The 23,960-nt window shown below is 41.1% G+C and overlaps 1 protein-coding gene across 3 annotated transcripts in view; it reads left to right on the plus strand.

Annotated features, from left to right (window-relative positions):
* The window catches only part of FAM171A1 (family with sequence similarity 171 member A1), an 84,466-nt gene extending 70,734 nt beyond the window's left edge, over positions 1-13,732 (plus strand). For all 3 annotated transcript variants that reach the window (XM_048950987.1, XM_048950986.1, XM_048950988.1), the window contains 3 exons: positions 8,593-8,709; positions 11,148-11,262; positions 11,911-13,732. In XM_048950987.1, the coding sequence (XP_048806944.1) occupies positions 8,593-8,709; positions 11,148-11,262; positions 11,911-13,609 (1,931 nt within the window). In that variant the 3' untranslated portion in view covers positions 13,610-13,732. The remainder of the gene's footprint in view (positions 1-8,592; positions 8,710-11,147; positions 11,263-11,910) is intronic.
* The last annotated feature ends 10,228 nt before the right edge of the window (positions 13,733-23,960 follow it).

A 23,960-nucleotide genomic window follows, 5' to 3' on the forward strand; every position in this document is an offset into this window, starting at 1 on the left:
GAAAGGAAAAGAAGCTTTTCCCCCAGTGCTTCACAGCATTGCTCACTGAGGTATGTTCTCACTGGGCCTTTTGGAGAGGTGCAGCACAACAGAGGAGGCGGTTGAGTTTGTTTGTTGATGCGTACATTGTTTTTAAATGAATGTTGTGTTTTTAAATGTACAAGTGATGTGAAGGGATTATTTGATCCTCTTCCCACCTCTTGTGCAGTCTGAGTTGTGTGAGTGGTGGCAGAGCAGACATGGTATGGCATTTTGTGGTGATGAAGCAGACGGTGGTGCCAAAATTTGGTATGTGCAAATAATCAACCTCTGTGTTGGCAAGGAAATAAAACTTGAAGCATTGCTTCTGGGAACAGGTTTTAATGGTGGATGTTGTATCATACAGATAGCTCTGTAGCTCCACCTATAGAAGTCATGCAGTAGAAGGTGGGACAAGATAGACATCAGAATTCATTTAGTGGAGAACAGCAATTGCGCAAGTAAGCAATTTTGTGCTAGAGAGGAATTGGAATAGTGGCAGGAGTGCAGAGCAGGAGGGAACATCAGGAGAGAAGTGTCTCAGTGGGACTGGAAGAAGCTGAGGAAGATGTGGGGCAGCCCTCCTCTGCAGCCTAGGGATGGCAAATCAAATCTCAAGGTGCTTCTGCTTCCACTGCCAGCCTGAAAATGTGAGTGTGGTGTGTGGCTGAGTGAAAGAAAAGGCATGTACTGTTTTGAATTGACTCATCCTTAGTTATTGCTTTAGTAATTTTGTCAGTAGCTGACTGAAAGTGATTAATAATGTGAGAAAGTGAGAATTAAAGGCAGCGTCTTTCAGGTACTGTATTGGCCTAGGATGGTGGTCTGGCAAACATGACCAAGCTTTCCCTTTTGGAATACAATTACTAAGCAATAATAATGTATGGAAGTATTTTATTTAACAAGTCACTTCTGTTCTGGCATTCTGGAAGGAAATATCGAGAGGACCAAAGCACTTCAAGCAGTTCTTGAAGTGAGAGTGCAGTGTATACCTGCCTTCTCCCCTGACAGAATTAAAATTATTATATAATGAAAACTGCGTGCTCTTTTGTTAAATACTTGACAGGTGATTTAATGCAAAAATGAGTAGATGTTGCAAAAATTACAAAGCTTCACAGCCATTAGTTAACAAATGGAACTGTTAGGCTTTGCAAAAATCTTCCAGATATGTTGGAAGTGTGTTTTCTTTACACCAAATAAAGATGGTGCTGCTGAATCAATAGCAGAACTGAGCCATGGAAGGCTTGAGTTACAAATTCTGTAGCAGTGGAAGAATAACGAAGGCATGAGCTTAGAGCAGGGACATTTATTTTTTGATGTTGCCTAGCAACTCCAAAAACAAAATTGTAATATTAACTGAAATACTAAGAATTTTTAAGCTCATATGTATTGGGGGGAGGGAGAGGAGGAGAGTAATCTCTGCCAATATTCAAGAATGACATTTTCAGCCCATTTCCTTGATTTTTAGCTTCTTAGAAGAACAAAAGTAAAACCAAACAACTCCATCCTTTTGTAGTTAAACTTGCTATGCAGATGCAGACTAGAGGTGATCTTCTGCCAGGAAAAGAAACACGATAAGCAGCTTTCAACTGGTAGAATGAAAAGCTACAATTTATGAATGTCAGAACATACTTCAAAAATTTGTTTTCACAAACTTGACCTTGATTAACTCTCCATAATAACATTGCCATTGGAAGCGTCTAAATCAATTACTTCTAGAAACACTGGTAGTGTGTTCTGAATATCCTTTGCAGTCCCACAGACAGTCTGATAATAACCTGGTTCATTCCTTTTGACACATACACCTCCCTTTCACCATGAATCTTTGCTTAAGGAGGGCGTTTCTACCAGACAGCACAGACATCACAGAGGGGATCCATGCTGAAAGAAAAACACTCCTCATTAGAAAATGTTTAAAACATCTATACTATTAAATAGAACTGTTAAAAGCATCTGTGTTTTTTTTCCAAGGATCTTTTATCTGTGGAAGATAATCTTGTGAATAAAAATAAATTTATATAATGGGATTATACTTAATTTGCTCTCCGGCTAATTAAATCCTCTGATTTGTCAGACCTCTTGGAAGGAAATAATTTGTGCTGTAAGTGGTGCGGTTTTGGTTCCCTGCTTGATACCTTTTGGTGTTTAAAAGCAGCAAAGTAAAAAGCTAACAGTATTCTGTCAGTGGAAATGCTCCTAGCAAATGCTCACATGGAAAAGTAATTTATGGAGAAGAAACCATAGCTACCATAAATTGAAAGACTGGTGGTGTTCCGACTTTATGACTGTCCTTAGGAGGAACTGCTGACTATAGCACTCTGTCATTTACCAGAATCATTTTGATCACTGATAGGAAGAGTACACAGTCAAAGTAAGGAGAAGTCAGCAGTAACGATCTGGAAGGCTCTGAGTCGCTCAGCTTAGTAAGGTTAATGCGAAGCAAGCAATGCTGCACATTCCCCCAGAGGGCTGAGTTCTGTGCTCAGATGCCAGTGTGCAAACTCCCATTGAAGTCAGCACACAGGGCTAAGAGGGGCATTTGTCTCCTTTATTCTTGACTTTAATGGGAGTCACATGTGTCTCTCTAGAGCAGATGGCCGTGTGTGGCAGTTCTGCCTGCATTAAGCACAGTCCTGCCTCACGTAAGCCATTAGGAAGTTTGCCATTTACTTGAGATGGAGCAGCGTGTGATCATCTGCGTGCACGGTCACACACATGGAAGCCAGAGTTTCCATGGATTTCACTACAGATTAATGTAAAATAATAGGGTCGAGCTTTAAATCTATGAAAGTAGTGTCTTGTTCAGAGGCATCATGCATCTAGACTACAAAAGCAGACCCATTCGTGCTGTCAGGAGCCAGCAAGCTGTCACACTGAATAGAGTCTTTGAAGACAATAGGACATCTCTTTTCTGGGCGGACTGGCCGTACGTGCAGTGACCTGATTGAGTAAAGAAATAGTCCAGAAGAGCTTTTCTGTAAAGGATTTTCTGCAGTAGCTGCCTGTCTGGGGCAGGCTGTGCTGTTTTTCAATCTTATTTGGAAGTAAGCTAAATTAAATTACAAAAAGACATTTTTTAGTGCAGAATGTTTGTTAAAATGCAGATCTAATATAAAACCTTTTGATGTTGAAGTTATTCTGGATAGGAATCTCTTGCTCCCATTGGAAAGTGGTCTGAGCCAAACAGAAGAATCAAAGTTGCTGCAAAGTAATACTTCTCTCTAGCAGAACCAATTTCTGCTGTTCTGCTGAAATCTTCAACCTGTCTCTGATATTTGGGTATTTTTTCAGCCAGAAGAATATCAGCTTTATTTGATTTTTTTTTTTTTTAAATTTGTTTTTCTCTTAAAGTCCTCTCATTTTTTATATTCTTGGTAGTACTGATGATGGTTAATGATGCTTGGAAAAGAAAAGGCTCTGGGGAGACTTCATTGTGTCCTTCCAATAGAGAGCATATAAACAGGAGGGGGAACAACTGCTTATGAGGGTGGATAGTGACAGGACAAGGGGGAATGGTTTTAAACTGAGACAGGGGAGGTTTAGGTAAGATATTAGGAGGAAGTTTTTCACACAGAGTGGTGAAGCACTGGAACAGGTTGCCCAAGGAGGTTGTGGATGCCCCATCCCTGGAGGCATTCAAGGCCAGGCTGGATGTGGCTCTGGGCAGCCTGGTCTGGTGGCTGGCAACCCTGCACGTAGCAGGGGGGTTGAAACTAGAGTAACATTGTGGTCCTTTTCAACCCAGCCCATTCTGTGATAAATGAATTATGCTATGGTAGTACTTTTCTTGCCTTCATTTTAAGTTAAATGTAGGAAGGAGTGCTGGCAGCTGTTTTAAAAGATTTTTAAGAACAAATTTGTTAAATGATAACATGAATTCCAGTGTCAGTAATACTAAATGTAATTTATATGCATATATGTGTGTATATATATATATGTATATATTGTGTGTGTGTGAGGAAAGAGTTAAAATCAAAAAACTTAACTTCTCTGTTCTCCCCCTACCATTAGTTTGAGCCAGTAGACAGCTCCCCTGACTTGAGTCCTGGATCAGCATGTTGGCTACTCTGAGCAGTAATAGAGGAAAAAGTGGAAGAGAAATGTAAAAATGATCTATAAGGAGGAATGTGTCTATATATAGAAATTTTCCATGAAGCACCAGACACTCTTTAAGAATTGATGGCAAATTCGCCCAAGGCATGCAGCACTGACAAATCATACTAACGTTGCTCTTTCTGCTCCAAAGATACAATGGTATGTTTTCTTTGGAACTACAGGGTCAATCTTGAACAAAGATTATCAGTTCCATTACATTTGTACTGTTTTTTGTTTATAATCACATATTGCTTACTACTTAACTACTGCTACAAATTGTATTTAACTGAGCAAGCAGTAGAGCTAATCTGTTGTTCTGACTTGTGGGAAAAAGGAAGTAGATGGTATAGAATGTTTGGAGAATAATGAATTAAAATATCCTAATACTTAGCCATGCAGGGAGATAAGACCTCTCTTCCCTCCTAAATGTTTCTGCTTAACTCTTTGGCAACTGTAGTCCTACCTGTACGGAAGAGATGAATACAGCTCTCTTTGCAAGCCAGTGGGTAGGAGAGGACAAAATGGAAGTTCTTTATTGTCTGCCTCTCAGTTTTCGCTCCTGCATACCAGAAAGTACAGGAGGACACAGAGGACAGTTAGCTGTGCTTTTGGAGAAGGAGAACATTGTGTTTCCTGCTGCGTGGAGGAATCCAGGATACAGTAAAGAACTGATTCTTGTCACTGCAAAGCAGTGAATGGGTGCTTCATCAAAGCAGCTTGAAATGCTACAAGTATGACTAGTACAGAGTGATTGCGTTTGCCTTGGTAGAAGGTGCCAGGTTAACCATTATGATGAGGTATTGCTCGTGGAGATTTACAAGAACACTGCTTGGTGTTTACTGATAGCTGAAAAGTGACCAGGATATTAGAAACCTATGAAGGATGAAATGTGAGAGAGACCTGGAAATGCCCTGAGGGACCTGCAGAGTACTGCACAATACTGGAAGTCATTTCCCTCCAATAATACTGTGTTGGCTTCCAGCTATTTGGTCATATAAGAAACGATACAGCACAGCACAGCACACACAGAAACAATACAGTGTTTCAGCTGCTTCCATTCAGTCTTGTTCTGCTGCTGCCACTGTGAAGATGGAATTCCTCATTTTCCTCATCCTACCATGTGAGAGGATGCTATTTTATTACTGAACTGTAGGTGAGAGACGGCAGAAGCATGAGGCGAGCTTATTAGCAAACTGTTGTACAAGGAAAGTATTAAGAAAGGCAGATGATGGAATTGTTTACCCGTGTCCCCCAGGCGCCCACCCTTGGCATTGCCCTGGTGAAGGAACTTGTGTCAGTGCCACTTAAAAAATCAATCTCTTCTGGCTGTCCTCACATGCTAACCTGTAGGGTATGATCAACACAAACCTCGTACAACTTTCTGAGGGTATCCAATACTGGATGTATCTCTTAGGATTTTAAAACTTAGTTATGTGTAGCAGAGGGAAGCAACTAGTTTTCTCACAAGTGCTATAACAACCATTACATTTCCTTGAGTGTATCCAGTGGTTAACAAAAACAAGTGATCTAAGTGAGCAGGAGACAAACATGAAACCCAGCTGACCTTGTGCAGTTGACTTTGTTGTTTGTTTCCATTGCAAATACTGGGATTCCTTTTGTTTCTAAAATATGAGCAATCTGAGCTGCTGCTGCTTGGCAGGATGGCAGCTGAGCCCTGCTCCCTGCGATAAGAGTGCAGCCTGTGATAGCTCCTTGATCGCTGCATTATGCTGGCAGGGAATTACTGAGCAAAAGACTTTTAAAGAGGCATTACAGGGATTCTGTTCGTTGGAACGCTGTGTGATGTGAGTAAGGCAAGCTGGACACCAGTTCCCCCTAGTGAAGAAATCGGTAATAGCTTCTGCTGAAAGAGGTAACTGTAAAAAGGGACTACAAAGATAGTGAACTTTGCAGTGCTACATATGCATGTCTTTTCTTTGTGTGTGAATCGGAAGGGTTTGGAGACTGTAAAAGAAGTGGAGGTAGCACGATGAGCATCAGCTGGGTCCTTGCATTCTTCTTTTCAGTCAGCACTTTTGAATCTCTTAATGTTTCTTCCGAATAGCTGTGTATTTGAATAGTTGGTGCCTATTCTGTGTCTGGAGTAGCAGTTTTCTCACTATTTCAGTCTGGATTATTTGGTCCACAGAATTTATTGGGGGCGGGGGGAGGGGGGGAGTTGAAGTTTAGAGGCATTTTCTTCCCAAACAGCATTTAAGCACGAGATAGAAGTGACCCTATGGGCTATTTTTCAGCTGTGTTCAGGGCTGTTGGTATGACACATTCTGTAAAAGTGCACTGGTAGAAGATCTGCAGGGAAAGTGGCCATCCAGGGGAAGAACATGAATCTCATGTTCCTAGTTTTTCTATAAAATCCCACAAACAACTGTGGATAGTTCAGTTCTGTTTTTGGTGAAATAACAGCTGTGTCAGGGTATTCTCATACAATGTTTATGGATGCCATATAAGCAAAACTGCATATAGATTTTGGTCTCTGTGAATCAGCATGACATGTCTTGCATGGCTTTCTGGATGAAGTAACAAGTCATTACTACTGTGTACTGACTGAAAATGATACTTGAAAAACAGAAGATTGTCAGTAATTTCTTTGTCCTGCTGGTCACAGATTCAGCTTGGTTTCAAATGCAGAGTCAGTATGTGGCAGTGATGGTCACATAGATCTAGAAATCCTTTTAAATGCATATTTTTCGAACAGCCTTTCACTATATTCAGATGGGTTTAATATTAGCCAAAGATGGCTGTCTTTAAAGGTATACTTATATAGGACAAATCAACAGTGAAGAAGAAATAATCAGAAAAGTCATTCTCACATGTACAGGGTTTGCACAGACGGTAATCCAAGAAATTATTTCCATGGAGGAAATAATCAAGATCTCAGTGGTATTAAAAAAAAAATATAATTCCTCCATGCGTTTGCATTCACTGCTAGATGTAGAGATGACACACACGTAATGCTTGTGCTCAGTCCTGAGTGACAGTTGATTAAAAAAAAAACTCAGGAGCTCCAGACAGGAGACTATTTAAAAGAAAGGTGATTGTGAGTGCAAGATGCAGCTCATCTTTACAGTGAGCATTTGAAGCTGAGTAAGGTAAGGGCACTGCCTTCCCTTCAGACAGCAGTACACAGCTGATCCTACAGAAGTGCTGAGGCATTGGTTCTCTGCATGCACATTAGCTGTAGTGGTAGTGGCCACCAAAGCATGCAGAGAACCTCCTTATCTCACTTGCATTAATAGCATGAGTGCAATGCTCACTGCCAGGACTGCAGCTTTGGAAAATGCCTCAGATCTTTCCTGCACTCAGTCCTGTTTTCTTGCAGCTGGGCAAACTTGTCACACATACCCATGTGGGTAGCTTGTCTGTTATCTGCAGTCTGATTCTTTAACTCTCAGCAGTGCACAGCCATAAGGGATGTTTAATACTGTAGAGCTATAGAGCGTCCAAAGTCAGAAAGGACCCACGAGGATTGAGTCCAATTTCTGGTTCCACACAGAACCATCCCAAATTCCAACCTAATGACAGAGCACTGTCCAAATACTCCTTAAACTCTGGCGCTTTGGGCAGTGACCACTGCCCTGGGCAGCCTGTGCCAGTGCCCAAAGTGATTCTTTCTCTCATTGCCCCAGAATCAAAAGTCTTAATCAATTACAAGAAGAGATTAACAGCTGATTTTGTCATAAAGTTTTTTGTAGCTCAATTATTGGAACATAATTTATCTTAACTAGTACAGGTCTTCAGTCTGGATTATTTAAGAGTTTTGTTAACTTGAACACACTGCTGTAAAGCTGTCTGCTGACTAAACATCATGATTAATACATTTGCTAATTCTAAAAAATCTATTGTATTTCCTTTGAGAAACGTATTTTAGAAAACTCATCATCCATTACCAAGCAAACAGAATTTTCTGATGTATACATGCTTGGAATGACTAGCGTCACCGAGTCAAAGAGATGAAACCTTGTACATATACTGCAAGTGCCATGCATAAGCCTGTTTTCAGTACAAGAAAACTGGCATTTGGGGGAGGAATTTTCTTTTGTCTTTCCATCTCTTGATCTCTTGCCAGTGCACAAGATAGAAAGGTGGTGTGAAGAACTCATGTGTGGTCTAAGAGTTGTGCTGTCTCTTGGCATAGTTTTTAAATCTGCTGTTCACATATTATCAGCTCCAGGAATATAATTCTTCAAAGAAGTGGAATGTAATAATGATGATATTCCGTAACTTCTTTTGGAAACTTTGAATTTTATTTAATTTCAAGTGCTTTTTTGTGTACAGACCTTCTGAAAAGGCCACAGGGAGTCTTCAAGTGCCAGCAACAGAAAGCTGTGATCTCCAACTAGACAGCAATGTGTGCAATTCCTAAAGCACATCCATAGGTTACCATTTGGTTTTCCTCTTGTTTGCAGAGGAAGGTATGGATACATGTGCAATGCCTTTCTACAACCTTTATATTTACAGGGACGTGGCTGAAGAGTAGTTTGGGACTTGTGCAACAGGAAGGAAATCAGTTGACTTGGACTTACATTGCCCCCCAGCTGGGCTACTGGGTTGCAGCCATGTCACCTACTATCCCAGGTAAGAAGGAATTGAATTTCACTGGTATGTCCAACGTTGAGTAATTATTTATTTATATATAACGTTTATATTTTTCAGAATGACCTCATCTGAGATGCCCCAGCTTGATCAATAATGGATTATTAGAAAGCAGAAATCTGAAAGTAAAGGGCTAAAATCTTTTGGGGAATGTGGGGGGCAAACATTGTGCTCCAGAATTGTTTTGAGTATGCTAATCTCTGAATCATTTCAATGGAAAGCTTTTTAAAGTGTTCCTGCTTTGATGTGTTTGTCACCACTGCCTGGTAGAGCCATTGCTAGAAAACGAGGGGAAGTGCAACATCAGTGCATTGGTGCATCCAGCAGACAGAAAAATAATTGTTACGAAGTTTCTGTACAAAAATTCCCAAATTAATGCGTTCACCCAAAACCAACATCATCCTGGGTCAGAAGTTTACTCTTTAATTGATTGTAATTTTTTTTTAATATACTGGAGATGCTGGTTGCCATGACTTAGGTTTTGCATCACCTTGATGACTAGTTAATTTATACCATGAATAACATAGGGTAGAAGCTGCAGAAAGTGTATTAGCAGAGTGACACTGGTAGATGGGCTTACTGGTTGCCATCTGCAGGCCTCTTTGCATAACGTTAGAACTTTTGAACTGTGTTTTACATGTATTGCTGTGCCCACAGAGATGATTAATGTTGCAGTTTGCTCTTCCCTTTTCCTGTCTGAGGCAGCCTTAAGTTTCTTGCCTTCAGCCATGACAAGTCAGAGATAACTTCTGTATAAATCAATCCAACAAAATACTCTTCTTCTTAGAGATTTTCTGCGTTAGGTTTTCTGGATGAAAGCCAAGCAGTAGAAATGAAAACGTTCTTGTCTTGGCTGTGCAAAACTAAATAAACTATATCTAACCAATGAAACAAACTCTGTTTCTAAAATCTGCTTGCATGTTCCATGTAGTCAGTACATGCTATGTAGAGGATTTGGGACTTTTCCTGTGTTATTTAAGATTATATTAAATGAAACTGATGGAATATTCAGCTGATATACTGTAGATCAGAGGTTAGATAGCTTATCCTGATCTGCACTGCACTATCACATTGAATGTAATGGAATTTTGCAAAATAACTGTACATAAAGAGAAGGTAGCTGCTCTGAGCAAATGCCACAGCTTGTAAGGAAGTTACCAGTCATGACATTTGCCCCCGAATTCTTTAGTTAGAAGGCAGCCTGTAACTCATGACGGGAGAAGGCCTACATTTGTCCTTGCAGTTTATCTTGTATGGCAGAATTTCAGCTCGTATTCTCCATTTCCTTCTTTCTGACAGTTAGATCAGAGTTCCTAACACTTTGTTCCAATGAAAGCAACGTTTTCATGAAAAATTCAAATGATTTTTCTCTTCTCCCTTTTACTTAATCTCCTGAAGCCACATTATCAATCAATTATGTAAGGGTAGTAGTGGCATAGCACGTACAAATATTTAGGTTTTCCAACCGTAAGCTAGTCGATGTTCTTTTAATTAGGCTAATGTATTTTCACTTATTTTGTCTCCTTGTTGAATCTGTTTGGATTTCTTATCTGAAAAAATGGACAAAAATGAGGTTTGTGTTCCTAGCAGTGGCTCTACAGACCACTCAAGATCCACAAATGAGGTTTTAGAAACCTCATGATCTAGAACCTTAATGTTTTTCAGTTTTGCTGTCTTCCACAGTACATGCATGTTGCTCTGTCAGCTGGTGCTGTACCTCATTAACAACAGATGGAAATTTGGGCTTTTATTTCAAAATCACGAGGAGGATTTTACAAACCAACAGAGTTACACATGCATAATTGTGAAGAGATGCTGTCCACGCGTGTGCATTTCTTTGTATGCCAGAACGTTTGCTAAGCATTATTGAAACCTGGAGTTACAACACTGGTTTGCAAGTGGCTTGCTTTTTTAAGCTACTGAAGATCCACGTGGCTGGCTTGACCTAGACTAAAGAGCACCAACACATCTTCCAGTGAATCCTGAACTGCAATGTACATACTCATCAGTGCAAAGCAACACAAACGTTGGAGAGAAGTTGTTAGCTACAGTGCTGCTATGTGCATTACAGTGCTGGAAGATGCAGTGATGACTTCTCTCCAGTGATGAGAGCTTTAGTGCACTGTGTCAGCATCAGGACCTGGAAGGCAGCATTCACTGATGCATGCTCCCATTTAAACTAACTGCTTTTCCACAGAATGATCTATTTGGACTTGCAGTCATGAAAACCAGCACACGCTTTCTCCACAACTTGCTCCCTTCTTCAGAGGTGGTCTGCTCAATAGGCACCAGGGCTATGAGCAGCAGTGTTGCTCGCTTAGCATCCTGATAACCAGGGAAGCTTTCCCTCTCTATTTATATTGTTCCGTTTCTTGTTTGCAGGCTGTTGCACATCTAAACTCTCTTTTCTGGCCTTCCAGGTCCCGTTGTAACCCACGACATTACCAGCTATCACACCATGTTTCTTTTGGCAATTTTAGGAGGGATGGCTCTCATACTTCTAGTCTTACTGTGTCTCCTTTTGTATTATTGCAGGTAAGATTCACGTCCTGGTTACTTAGGTCATGCTGGAAATTAAGCTCTTTTTGTACTCATTAAATTAAAAGCTTAAACTTTTGTACTTAGAATAAAAAAAGAAAGAAAGCATTTCTGAAAAGGAAAGAAATATTGAAATCAGATTTCATGTGTTCCTGGCTACTTACAGCACATACAGTCCCTGTCTCTGGTAGCATGGTAGCTAAAGGAATCTGAAAGCTGAATGTGCACATCTGTACCTGTGTTTTCTAAAACTTCATATCCAAAAACAGGTATTGGTCCAAGATCTCTGCAATTGTACCTGTTTTGCACTTGCCAACTGACCTTTTAAAATCAGTCCTGCATTAAAAAAAATGTTCAACTTTTATCAGCAAGTCTATGTTAACGACTGATTTTGTATATGCCTCCTGCAGGCATTTTGCTCCAATTTGTACTTGGTGCTTGAGATGCTTGCAACTGACATAAGTTGCTCTGTAATTTTATCCTGCTGCTAAGATAAGGTTTTAATTGGTAGGTTAAGTAATAGAAGCTCAGTTCCCCCCATCGCTAATCACTGCCTGAAAGCCTCCCCTTAACACACACCTGCTGTACTTGTTTCTGCATACAGTAGTCCTAACTGTGTAACTCTTTTGTTACTGGCTTTTATAGAAGAAAATGTTTAAGACCTCGTCAGCATCATAAGAAACTGCAACTTCCCACAGCACTGGACACTTCTAAGAAGGATCAAGCAACCTCTATGTCCCATATAAATTTAATATTTTCACGCCGTGAGTCAGAATTTCCTGGCGGGCTCTCTGTTGCTAGCAATGGACACACTGAAAACTCAGGTGCAAAGGAATTAATCAGTGCTGTCCACATGGAGATGGTGTCACCTAGTGGAGAAGCAGATATGCATACACCTATGCTCAAACACTCCTTCAGTACTTCCCAGGAGTTCAGCTCCCGAGAGGAACTGCTCTCTGACAAGGAGAAAGACAAGAGCAGAATTTCCTTGGATGACCTGACTCCCAGCGGGTCTCTGAGAAAAGACTACCACAAATCAGCAGATAGTTTTCCTTTAAAGACAAGAAAATCTACAGAAACAGCTGAAGGCTATGAGTCCCCCGTCAAAGATGAATATAGGAGAAGTTACAATGCTATGCTATCTCAGCCTTTATTTGAAAAGCAAGAGAGAGAAATTCAAGTATCTATGAACCATATTGCTACTGGAAGTAAATACAATATTCAGGAACAAATATACCCCACACCTTCAGCTCCTGAAAAAGAGCTGCTGGACTGCAGACCTACTGAATGTATGATGTCTCGTTCGGTCGATCACCTTGAAAGACCTACATCTTTCCCTCGACCAGGTCAGTTAATCTGCTGCAATTCTGTTGACCAAGTTAATGACAGTGTTTACAGAAAAGTTTTGCCTGCACTGGTGATTCCGGGTCATTACATGAAATTACCAGAGCACTCTTTCGTTAGCCAGCCGCTGGTTGTCCCCGCTGACCAGCCCATTGATCTAGAAAGACTTCAGGCTGAGCTTCCCAATCCTCATGCACGGCTTTTTCCACACCCCCCACAGCAGTTGCAGCCCCAACAGTTGACATCACAAGCAATATCTCAACAACATTTGCAAGATGCAGGTGCAGCTGAGTGGAGTCAACAAAACGCTTCCATGTCTGAATCTATTTCCATCCCCGCCTCACTTAATGACGCATCCCTGGCTCAAATGAACAGCGAAGTGCAGCTTCTTACAGAAAAGGCGTTGATGGAATTAGGAGGAGGAAAGCCATTGCCTCATCCTCGAGCGTGGTTCGTTTCTCTAGATGGACGCTCAAATGCTCACGTTAGACATTCGTACATTGATCTCCAAAGAGCTGGGAGGAATGGGAGTAACGATGCCAGTTTGGACTCTGGCGTCGACATGAACGAACCAAAATCTGCACGAAAGGGAAGAGGAGATCATCTGTCTGCACCACAGAGTCACCCACCAGTGCAAGAGCACCAGCAGAGAGAGCGGAAGGTTTCGGATAGCACAGCTTACACCCAACTTGTGTATTTGGATGATATGGACCAAAGTGGCAGCGAGTGCGGAACGGCGGTTTGTAGCCCTGAGGACAATGCTCTGCGATGCCTACTGGAGGGCACGAGTAAGAGAAGTGGTGTGCAGCTGCCCAGTCTGCAGGAGGAAACGAGAACTGTGGATACCAAACCAGAGCCATTAACTAGTCCTGAGCATGGAACGTCAGGTCAAGATGAGGAGGAGGATGAGGAGGATGAGGAAGATGACCAAGGTGAAGATAAGAAGAGTCCTTGGCAGAAACGAGAGGAAAGACCACTAATGACTTTCAACCTGAAGTAAGCTATTGTGAAAATCCACCATTCAGTGGAGTATAAAATTGCCAAATATTCTTTCTGTGGAAGTGCTTGATTTTTTTTTTTCCCTTTTCTTTTTTTCTTTTTTTTTTTTTTTTTTTTTTTTTTTGTGGAGAGAAAAGAGAAAAATAAACTGGTGAGCAACATTTGAAAGAACTTAAACGCATTACTGTGTAAATGTTAGAAAAAGAATTAAAATCATTCCTCTGATTTAGCAGCTGCCTCTGGTGAGATAGCTGAACAAAGAGTGTGATTGTTATTTCATATACTTGATATTGGTCATCCAGGATGTTGAAAATACTGACAAATCGTTTTGGTTGGTTTATGACCTCAATCTCCTTAAGAATAGGAGCTGGTAAAGCTTTTGTTTTGTAGGCTAATTCTATGTTGATAATGCTACTGAAAGTATCTTAAAAACAAGAGTTTGACACATGGTGTCCAAAATTGTGCATTATCTCAATGAAAGGCTATGCATTGCTGCTTTTAGTAATATTTTGCTTATACTATGCTTTTCTTAATTTCACAAGTTGGTTGTAAACATTTTATGTCCTTTATTATAAACTACTCAGCAATTTATTTTAATGTAAAACTGCAGGAAACTTGAGTAGCATCCCTTAGCATTGAAGCCTTTTTATGAAACCAAACTGAACTTTGTGTCGACTAAGATTCCTCCAATTCTGGTCCCATTTACTCAAAGTGCCTTTTTTACAGTAACAATGAACAGTCCCTTCTTTTGCTAACTCCTTTTAATTGACCCCGTTTGGGATTTTATAAACTTCTGAACTTCTACCTTTTATTTTAAGCTGCATGCCAAGAGTCCCTTTTGTGCTGAGCATTTCTCATTTCAGTACAGTGTATTCTGTAGCTATCATGTATATTGTGGATTCTGTTTAGCCAGGGTAGACTTAGAAGACATTTTAAAGGGCCCAGAGTAGCCAAGAAGATAGTTTCATTGACTGTATATATTGTTAGCTTCCTCTGGAATCGTCTGAGCTAATCATGCTCATTAAATGGACTATAGGCCGAGCAAGTGGACTGAATGTGTCTAGAAAACTTTCTGGAAAAAAAAATGTACTGTCCTAAAGTGCCAGAATTACTCTTCTGTGCTTTCTCCATACAGAGCTGCTTGGTTATCCAAAAATTATAATTGAAAATAAACCGCAAAAAGAAATCTTTGTGGGCTTTTTCCTCTGTTTATGTTCATCACATTATTTTGTATTATTTAATGAGCAAAAGGCTTTGGTTTCTCTTATGCTTATGTGACTTATTAACACTTAAACTTCCTTAAGCAGTTCCAGTGGGCTTCAGCCAATTCTGAAACGTAGACCTCTTTTCATAAAAGCACCACCCTCCGTCTTGATAAATCCTTCACTACTGCTTAAGTATCAGGGCAGACTTTGGAAGTGAAATCCCGGTGTCACCAGGCTTCTGTGTAGGATCTGCTTCTCGTGGGGCCGGTTTTTGTTCTGAGATTCCTCTGGGTACCTGCATTCACTGGGCACTGCTGACTTTGGCATGAATCGGGTTCAAAGAAGAGAAACTATGTGTGACTTCTACTCATGTGGAGTCCTTCATTTACTTTCAGGCATGTTTCATTCCATTATTTTTACTCAGCATTACCAGCAGCCACGCTTAATAAAGTTAATTATTATGTAATCTATAAGGTGATTAGAGAAAGTGTTGTATAGTTCCTATTTAATTTTTAATAGTAAGCCTTCACTGTTGTTTTTTTTTTCTCTGTAGATGTCAAAGCCAGTGTAATTTGTAATTTCCATCTTACTGAATGTATTAGTCTGGGAGTCTGGGCTCAACCCAGGAGCTGAAGCCAAATTTCATAGGTCCCAGTCCAGCACTCCTCTCCATCCACAAAACTCCATCACCTCTGCTTTGTTTTGGTTCATGTTTGACAGTGGTATATGTCTGAAGGAAATCTAAAATATCTGTGTTTGTGGAGTGCGTTAGATATTGAGATCTCCGTAGTGGCAGTAAGTTACCTTCTGGTGGTTGTGTGCGTTCCAGGTCTTTTTGTTCTGTTCAGGAGCTTTGCTACTGACCACATGTGAACTGGCTCTGTGCTACGGGTACCTTCTGTCCGTCTGTGCAAGGTCATCGAACACCAAATCCTGCCTGCTTCAAAGGGATGGTATTTATCGGATTTCAGTCAGTGCTGGTAATAGTGTCACTTACTAATCAGAATGCTGTATCAAATGAACATTTGGTTACAATTCCAACCTACTCCAATTACTGTGCTATTTAATTTTCAACTTTATGTTCTCTTAAATCTGCAATTTTTAATTACATTCTCTTTTTACAGATTCCTTTGCAAATTTTCCATCTTTATTATGTTGTGAAGTGAAATTGTTGCTATTAAATTGCAGTGGTTTCTTCCTTTAATCGTGTCAGTTTTATGTTCAAAAATGTATTTTGATGGTTTGATCATTTGTGGCCCTACTACGGCAAATGTGTTCAAACAAACTCAATGTGGATATCTGGTAAGTCTTAAAAATAACATTTTTTTAATTGCTGTATGATCACTGGCTGTGTAACAGTTTGAATTTGATTCTGCAGAACAGAAAGCATGGGAAATGAGAGCCTCGATGTGGCACCCATCTGAGCCATGTGTTAAATCAGAACAGTGACATCAGTCAGGTTATAGGGTGAGATCAGTGCATCCTTTGTACACAATTTGTCTAATCTCGAAGCCTAGTGACAAGTTCCTTGCTTTGATTTTCAAACACATATTGAGGCATGCTTTGGAAATATACGAAGGCTTTTTTTTGTTGTTTGTATTTCACAATTGCCCAGTGAAGAAAGTATCAATATAGGTTCTAAAACATATGGAACAAAGTACAATTTGATATATCTCAGCATCAGCAGTTCCGGGTGCTCTCAGTCCAAGCATAAGCTAATCTAAAACAGCAGTTGTCTTCATATATATATATATATGTATATATCTATGTATATATTTTTTTTCATGGCAAGTATTAACAGGGGGAAATGCAAAGAATTGTAATGACAAAGCTTACAAAAATAATGTAAGCATATTGGACTCCAAAAACTATTAGGAGCAGGTCTTCAATTAATGTGACAACAGTTTTTGAAGCAGCAGTGAGTGACAGAATAATTTCTAAATCTTACATTGTGTTATCCAAAGGACATTTATGTCATAGGACCTATGAAAAGTTATGACAGTTGGGACTTAATGCACACACTAAGAGCCCACTGACTTAATGGTTTCCCCTGCACCTACTTGGTTCCTGCTGGCACGCTTCTCAAAGCTCCAATGTGGAAATTGCTCCCACTGCTTTGCTCTTCTGCAGTTTGTACTGTAACTTCAGTAAATTGAGCACTCCTGGATGAATAACCTGGATGGTGGTTTCATTTTCTGCCTTTCATTCTAACCATGAGTGCTTCGGGAGACCAATTGTACGCTGATTCTCCAAACCAAAATGATTGGGTGGTAAGAAACAACACATCCCATGCAGGTTTTAGCCTGTAGACTATTGCAGGTGTAAATGAGCAAGTGTTCAATTAGTGTTTATTCTTTCTGTAGGAAGGCCTCCAGTTACCCAAAAAAGATATTTTTTTCTTAACCAATGAGAATTCACCTGAGGATTAAGACTTGTGACAACACTGTGCCTCGTGAACTGTCATGTGGAGCACAAGCTGGGCTGTGTGGCATGGTGGCATCCATCCATAGGCGCTCGGCAGCATAAAACACCAAGCTGTCACTTTGGTTTTCTGAAATGCATGGACACCAGATTACTTCATGAATCCGTGCTGTCGTTTGTGTCTCTAAAGCATTTGAGATCCTTACAGTCAAATACCTATCTGCCACCTGGTGGTGAGCTGCTTAGCTACTGGAGCCAGAGCTGAAAGGCATTTTTGGAATTAATTTAGGAGATAAATACAGACGGTATTTTTATGACTGTGTATAAAGCACAGTTTATGGCTTAAATATAAACACAGTTATAACTTCAATAGCAGCAGCAGGCAGCTGGCACAGAATCATCAGTCGTTGCTTGGACCTCTCGGTCCAAGTGCAGAGATTGTCTGCTTGAGAGCCCTTGCCCGCACCATAACTGCAGTGCTTCTCTGCTTATAACATCTCTGTTTAGAACGTGCAAGCGAAAGTGTATCAGCACTGCTGTGGTGTGTTAAAGTGTGTATGTGCTTGTTTTCTCTCAGCTCATTAATGCCAAAGTGGATTTAGATTACAAATAAAACAATTGCAACTGCTAATTGTTTCAGAAGCTGAGGAAAGTAAGGGCATCACTGTTATTATTCTTTCCTAACTCTCCTGTTAGAACCAGTGGTGATCTGGCGGGTCCCACACCACCATTACAGGTGTCTGGTATGCTCACAGCCTGGCTGCACACCAGTTGGAACTGAACCTTTGGGTAGGACAGTAGGCAGCAGCCAAGTGCCACCATCAGACTAGAGGAGCATTTTTTCCTTACTCGTGTAATTCCAGCTGATAAACCTGGTACTGACTTCTGTTGGACAGTGAAAACAGAGCATCTTGTTCTTTTTGGCAGTAATCCTGTAGTACCCACAGGCGATCTGTTTGCAAAGTGTGGCACCCGGTCTCTCTTCACTTAACTGAAGTATTTTGCATTGATGTGCATTTCTTCTAGGAATAAGCAGTGCCAGTTAGTCTGTTTGATAATTAAATTGCTCTTCTGCCTTGGAAGCTTACAGACACTGGAGTGGAAAGTGTGATGACGTTAGGGAGCTACAGAGGAGATACATATTTACAGTTTATTTTTGTAATTGTGGGGTTCAAATAATGGGAAATGCAGACTGCTAAATTAACCCAATTGAGGAATGGTTATGCCAGTTTTACATTAGAAAGGAGAGATGGTGCTCAAAATACTGCTGTGGGATGAGAAATCCCACTTTAAAAGACTTGCCTGGTCCTGCTGCAAGAGATTTGAAGCATCAAAGCTGGGAGAAATTATTCCAATGAGCTCCTTTTTTAAGCATTGTTTTTAAAGGCTTTTGGTGATTGAGCAATTGTGAGGAGTCTGTAAAAGCCATACTGTTATTGCTTCAGGACTGCCTTCTTCCCTGCTTGCACACGGTTTTCTCAAGCACGTTCCCACAAGTGTTGCCTCCTGAAGCTTCTCTTCCTGGGTACAAGCCCGTCATCGTCCTACTTTTGTGCCATGGGCTACGGGTCTGGCAGCAGCATGCGTGCACCAAGAGCACATCACAAACTCTTCAACTGGAAAGCCTCCATGAAAAGAAAGCAACACAGTAGATTTGCCCACATATTGCCCTTACACACACGATCGGGGCAGGTCCTCCCAGCTGGCATCCTCTGCCTGTGGAGGTGAGAGATGCCCTGTGTCTGGCCTTCTCTGTCTTCAGCCCATTTTACAAACTCGGCCCCTGCCTCTACTTTTTAGTTTTGTGCCGTGTTGTGAGTCCGACTCAAACCGTGACACCATAATGACATTTCAGTAATGTTATTTTTAGGCGTCGGTGAGGGTGAGATTGAGAAAGCTCTGTGCCTCTCTGTGCCACTAGCTTTACCTTGATTGTAATGCCTCCTAATCCTCTGTCCAAAAACAATGAGAGAAGCACAGTGTGGCAGCCAGGTTCCCACATGAGTGTTAATTGCCTTGTGAGAGCTGGATTGGTGCTTCAGCCCTTGAAATCAGCAAACTCAGCCTATATAAACGTGTGTGTGTGCATGCACATGCATGTGTACATACATAAATGTATTTAATATAAAAGTTGGCTTAAATGCAAGCGTAAGCATTTGGAGATCAAGCAATGCCAAAGTAAACGTTGTTCATCCAGGCTGACTGGAAAAACCAGCAGAAGAGCTCATCAAGGTTTGCATTAATTAGCTTAATTGTTCCTGTGGTCTGAGATTGCAGTTAAAGCCATACTTGATGCTGGGCTGTGCTTATGCCCCTGACTTCAGTGAGATTTATTCACATTTGCCTACTAGTCTAGACACGATGCTTAAATGTTCTTTGTTATTAAAGCTTCTTTAATGTCTTTAAGCAATTTACTCTGCAATTGTTAGAACATTAGGTGGAAAATTTTCTTTTTGTTATAAAAGCTCTAAAATTCTCAAGGGGAAATTCTCACTGAAAAATCTCCAAAAATTTTGCAAAGAAATTGAAGAATTGCAATAGAGCCTGATTTCTTAGTTTCTTCACGGAGAAAATTCTGTGTCCATGAGGCACCTCTTAATTCATTGCAGTTCTCCAGGCAGTGGATACACATCCTGAGCAACACTGTTAATCTGCTTCTGACCACCCAGGAGGTACGAGGAACCTTTGTTACCATTATCTGATTATCTGATTTGTACTTTAATGGGATGCCTGCAGTCTGGGCAACCTAACGGATACTGAAAATGATTTTCTGTCAGCTGTCATGGAAATGTGGGAAATACCCAGAAGTGTCAGCACCCTGAGCAAGGTGTCACCCCAGGAGCGTTCTGCTTATCATCATATACAGTTCTCACCCAAGGTCCACTTGTCTTTGGGCTGCAGTATCCCAAGACTGGACGAGCTCCTTTCCAAATAGAAGTGTCTGTTGGTTTATGGTAAAGGAAATAGGTAACAATACCACAGCACCTGATAGAAACAACCTGAGGGTTGGGGATAGCAAGACATCCAAGTCTTCTTCTCTGGCCCTGAACTTCAGAAACTATTCCAATCTGTTCATCAAGGTTTCCCTTCCATTTTCTAATCCCTGTTACAAGGTGTCTAAAACTGTTGAACACCCGGGGCAAACCAGATATGTAGGAGAATCCCAATAGTCCCAGACTTTCACAAGTGCTCTGACTTGGAAGTTATAGTGAGGCTGCAGCCTCTTTGCTCTCTCAGGAAAAATTTCCATCTATCTTAAGAAAGAGTCCCATTCTGCTTTAGGATGAAGAACTGTCGGAATGACAGAAAATACTGAAAACTTTGGTTTTTGGAAACTTACACTGGAATGGTCAGGGAATGAAGAGTCGTTTGTGTTTCTGCCACTCCCACCGCTCAGAGCCAGGGAAAGCATCTCAGCTGTACCTGCAGCCTCCCAGCAGAGAGGAGAAAGACCAGGTGTCTGATTGAGGGGGAACTGCGAGAGGCTGACAGAAGGACTGATTTGGGAGTGGATGGGAGTTAATTGGATTGATTTGGAGATGGATGTGCAGAAGTAATTGCCGAGTAGTGGTCAGAGCTCCTGAAGCTCCTGATCAGTGTCAATTCCATCCTTATCAATAAATCTGTCACCGCTAATTCTCATTCACAGTTTGAGAAGAGCCTGAAAGGGTTAGAAAAAAAAGATTAGATGCAGAAATGCAAAAGGTAAGTGCATAAATCTGTAATAATCAGTAAGAGCCAATTGCAGTTATTTGAGTATTTTTGTATGTAAACCGTTATTTGTTTTTTTGTTTTTGTTTTTTATCTTTTAAGGATAGAGAGCAGAGCAACAGAGGAATTGCTCTAAACCTGTGTTTGATCTGAGCCTTGTATTCTGCTCCCACCATCATCAAAAACAGATGTGTCAGAAACCTGGGGAAGAGATCTCTACCAGTGATAACAACCCCCATGGGATAAAAGTCTTTCTATCCTTATCACTTATGCCCTTCAGGATGAGGTTTTCTATTTATTGTACACGTTTTAAATGCTATAACTTGTTTTCACTATGCAGTAAATGCCTAACCCCTATTTAATGCCGTGTAGGCAGCAGCCCTTGCTAATACAGGCAACAGTAGCTTCTTCATTGCAAAAAGAAATGGGTAACATGGAAGAGGTGTGGTATGAGCTGTTATAGAACATGGGTGAATTTGCAGGAGGGAGATGGGCCATTCTGGCAGCACTTGTCCCCCAGCAGCACAGGGAAATGAGCAGGGCTGCAGCTCGCCACGTATGGCAGACAGGCAGGCCGAACGGGTGCAGAGTGGGAGAGGCAAATCATCAGGGCCATGAGTTCACATGGATACAAGCATGCAGCACGCTGGATCACATGCTCACTGCCCAGACATTTCATTCTATTCTGATGTTTGTTTTCACAAGACTACAAATATGCTTTCAATGCATTTGTTAAGTGTAGTTTGACTTTCTGATCTCCCAGCCTTGCATCTCATTCAGGACTGAAGAAGGTGGTGTGTAAGTCCTCAGCATAAAGAGCAGCCAATAAAAAGTAGTTGTGAGGTGGTACCACAGCCATTCATGTGAAGCAAAGTCTAAACATTTGTTTGCTCTCTTAAAAAAAAAAAAAAGTAAAAAAATTAGGACAATAGAAGAAACATGCAATTACTAACAAATCTTCAAAAAGAATCAGTTTTGCTTCCAATTTACAAGATTATTTTCATTATCAAATTCATTTTAAATTATAAAGGCAATGAATATTTCAATGTGATAGAGGTAGAAGCAATCCTACAACCGCATGAAAATTTCAGATACTTCTGCAGCGTTTAATACTCAGAACACCAAATGATGAGATGATGCCACTACTCTGAGTATATGCTGTATATAATCTGTTCACTGGGTTGTAGTTAATCAAAGAACCACAGAATAGCTTGGGTCAGAGGGAACCTCAAAGCCCTCCCAGCCCCAACCTGTGCTGTGGGCAGGGCTGCCCCCACCAGCTCAGCTGCCCAAGGCCCATCCAACCCAGCCTTGAGTGCCTCCAGAAATGGGGCACCACAGCTCTGGGCAGCAGTGCCACTGCCTCACTGCCCTCTGAGTATAAAGAATTTCTCCACGTTATCTAATTGAAATTTCCCCTCTTTTGTTTTAAAGCTGGTATCTCTTGTTCTATTACTACGCTTCTGTTAAAGAATTCCTTGCCATCTTTCCTTCCAAGCTATGTTGAAACTGAACTGTCTGCTACTTCTGAGTAAGATCTAAGCTGGCTGGGACCTCTATTGGAACGACAATCTCTTTCTAATGCTTTTATCTGTAGCTGTGTGAACATCTAAACGTGAGTTTCCAGTGCCACACATACAATAGGAACACCTAATGCTCATCTGAAAATAAATAAAGATTGCTGACAGACATTCATGATACCAATGCCAGCATGCTACCTATTGTTTACGTATTCTAACAGCATATTGAAAAAAAAAAAAACAACCAAACAAAAAAAAAAAAACAGATGATGAAATCCATAGAAGAGACTTGGAGTCTGGAGTGTAGGCCTCCCACTAGTCTAACATCCAAGCTGTACCACAAACCGCATCCTAGACAGTCTGACCTGATGTTTAATCCGACAGGCAAGATCTGACAAAGCCCTGCACAGCTGCTGGAGTCCAGACTTTCCGAGCCTCAGTACCTGTGGGTAAGTTGCGGTGGCTCCTCACTTGGTAGCCCAGGGAGGCTTTGAACTTCTGTCAGCCACTGCAGTGCTCCACGTATTTGGGTGTTTGTAAAGCCTCGTTTTCAGTGCTGGATTTTGCCGTGGGAGTCACATGCTGCATCACCCCAGTCTATTTGTGGATCTGAGCCTATACTCATACGCTCACATTTAAGCTGGCTGAAAGCCTCTCAGAATTGCAGGCAAAGGTTAATTTTGTGTACTCAAGCTCACGGCTGTAACAGAAAGCAGGTGAAAGAGAGAGAAGCTGGAAAGGGAGCAAAGGTGGGGAAAACTGGTGGTGCAGAGGGTCCCCTATGCAATGCTGTTACCTGCTGGCTGGCAGCAGTGAGAGCAACCAGGCAGGGCCACAGCTGTGGTGTTTGTACCAACTTTTCTCCCTTCCTTCCAATTTGCTGCCATAACCAACTGGATATTTTGGCTGTTTATAGAAGCAAACCAAGACTCGCTACTACTGTTCTAAGGAAAACTGTGAAAACATCCATCCCACCAAATTCATCCAACGATGGAATTATTTTATGATATGCTCTTCAGTACTGAGTGAAGTTCATCTCCTGATAAGGAAGTCTGTTTTCCTTTGTTTTTTCGCTTTTGTGCAGAGTAACCATGGTTGTTTGATTCTTTGGGTTGTTTTTTTTTTAAGTCTTCCTAAACTAAAAGGATCTTACCTCTCTCTATACCTTTAGGGAGAGGTCTTTTTATCAACAAGGAACAGTAAATTCAGATCTTGACAAACACTTTACCTGGTACACTTAAGATGAAACACGTCTGCTAGCCTTTGAAAGTCTGCTTTGTCTGGTGCAAGTGTATCGCTAGGCCCCCATACAGCTACCTGGGGACATATAAACCTGCAAAATCAGTGCTCTTGCAAGGAAGTTAGGAGACAACTCACGTATGAAGTACAGTGGACAGCCTTTGATTTTTTTATCATGCTATTTTCTGCCTTTGAGTCTTTGAGAACATTATGGATTTGAATTACAAGTTCCTGCGGCAGCCTGCATATTGTAAGG

This window comes from Lagopus muta, chromosome 7 (assembly GCF_023343835.1).
Source record: "Lagopus muta isolate bLagMut1 chromosome 7, bLagMut1 primary, whole genome shotgun sequence".
NCBI classification, from domain to species: Eukaryota; Metazoa; Chordata; class Aves; order Galliformes; family Phasianidae; genus Lagopus; species Lagopus muta.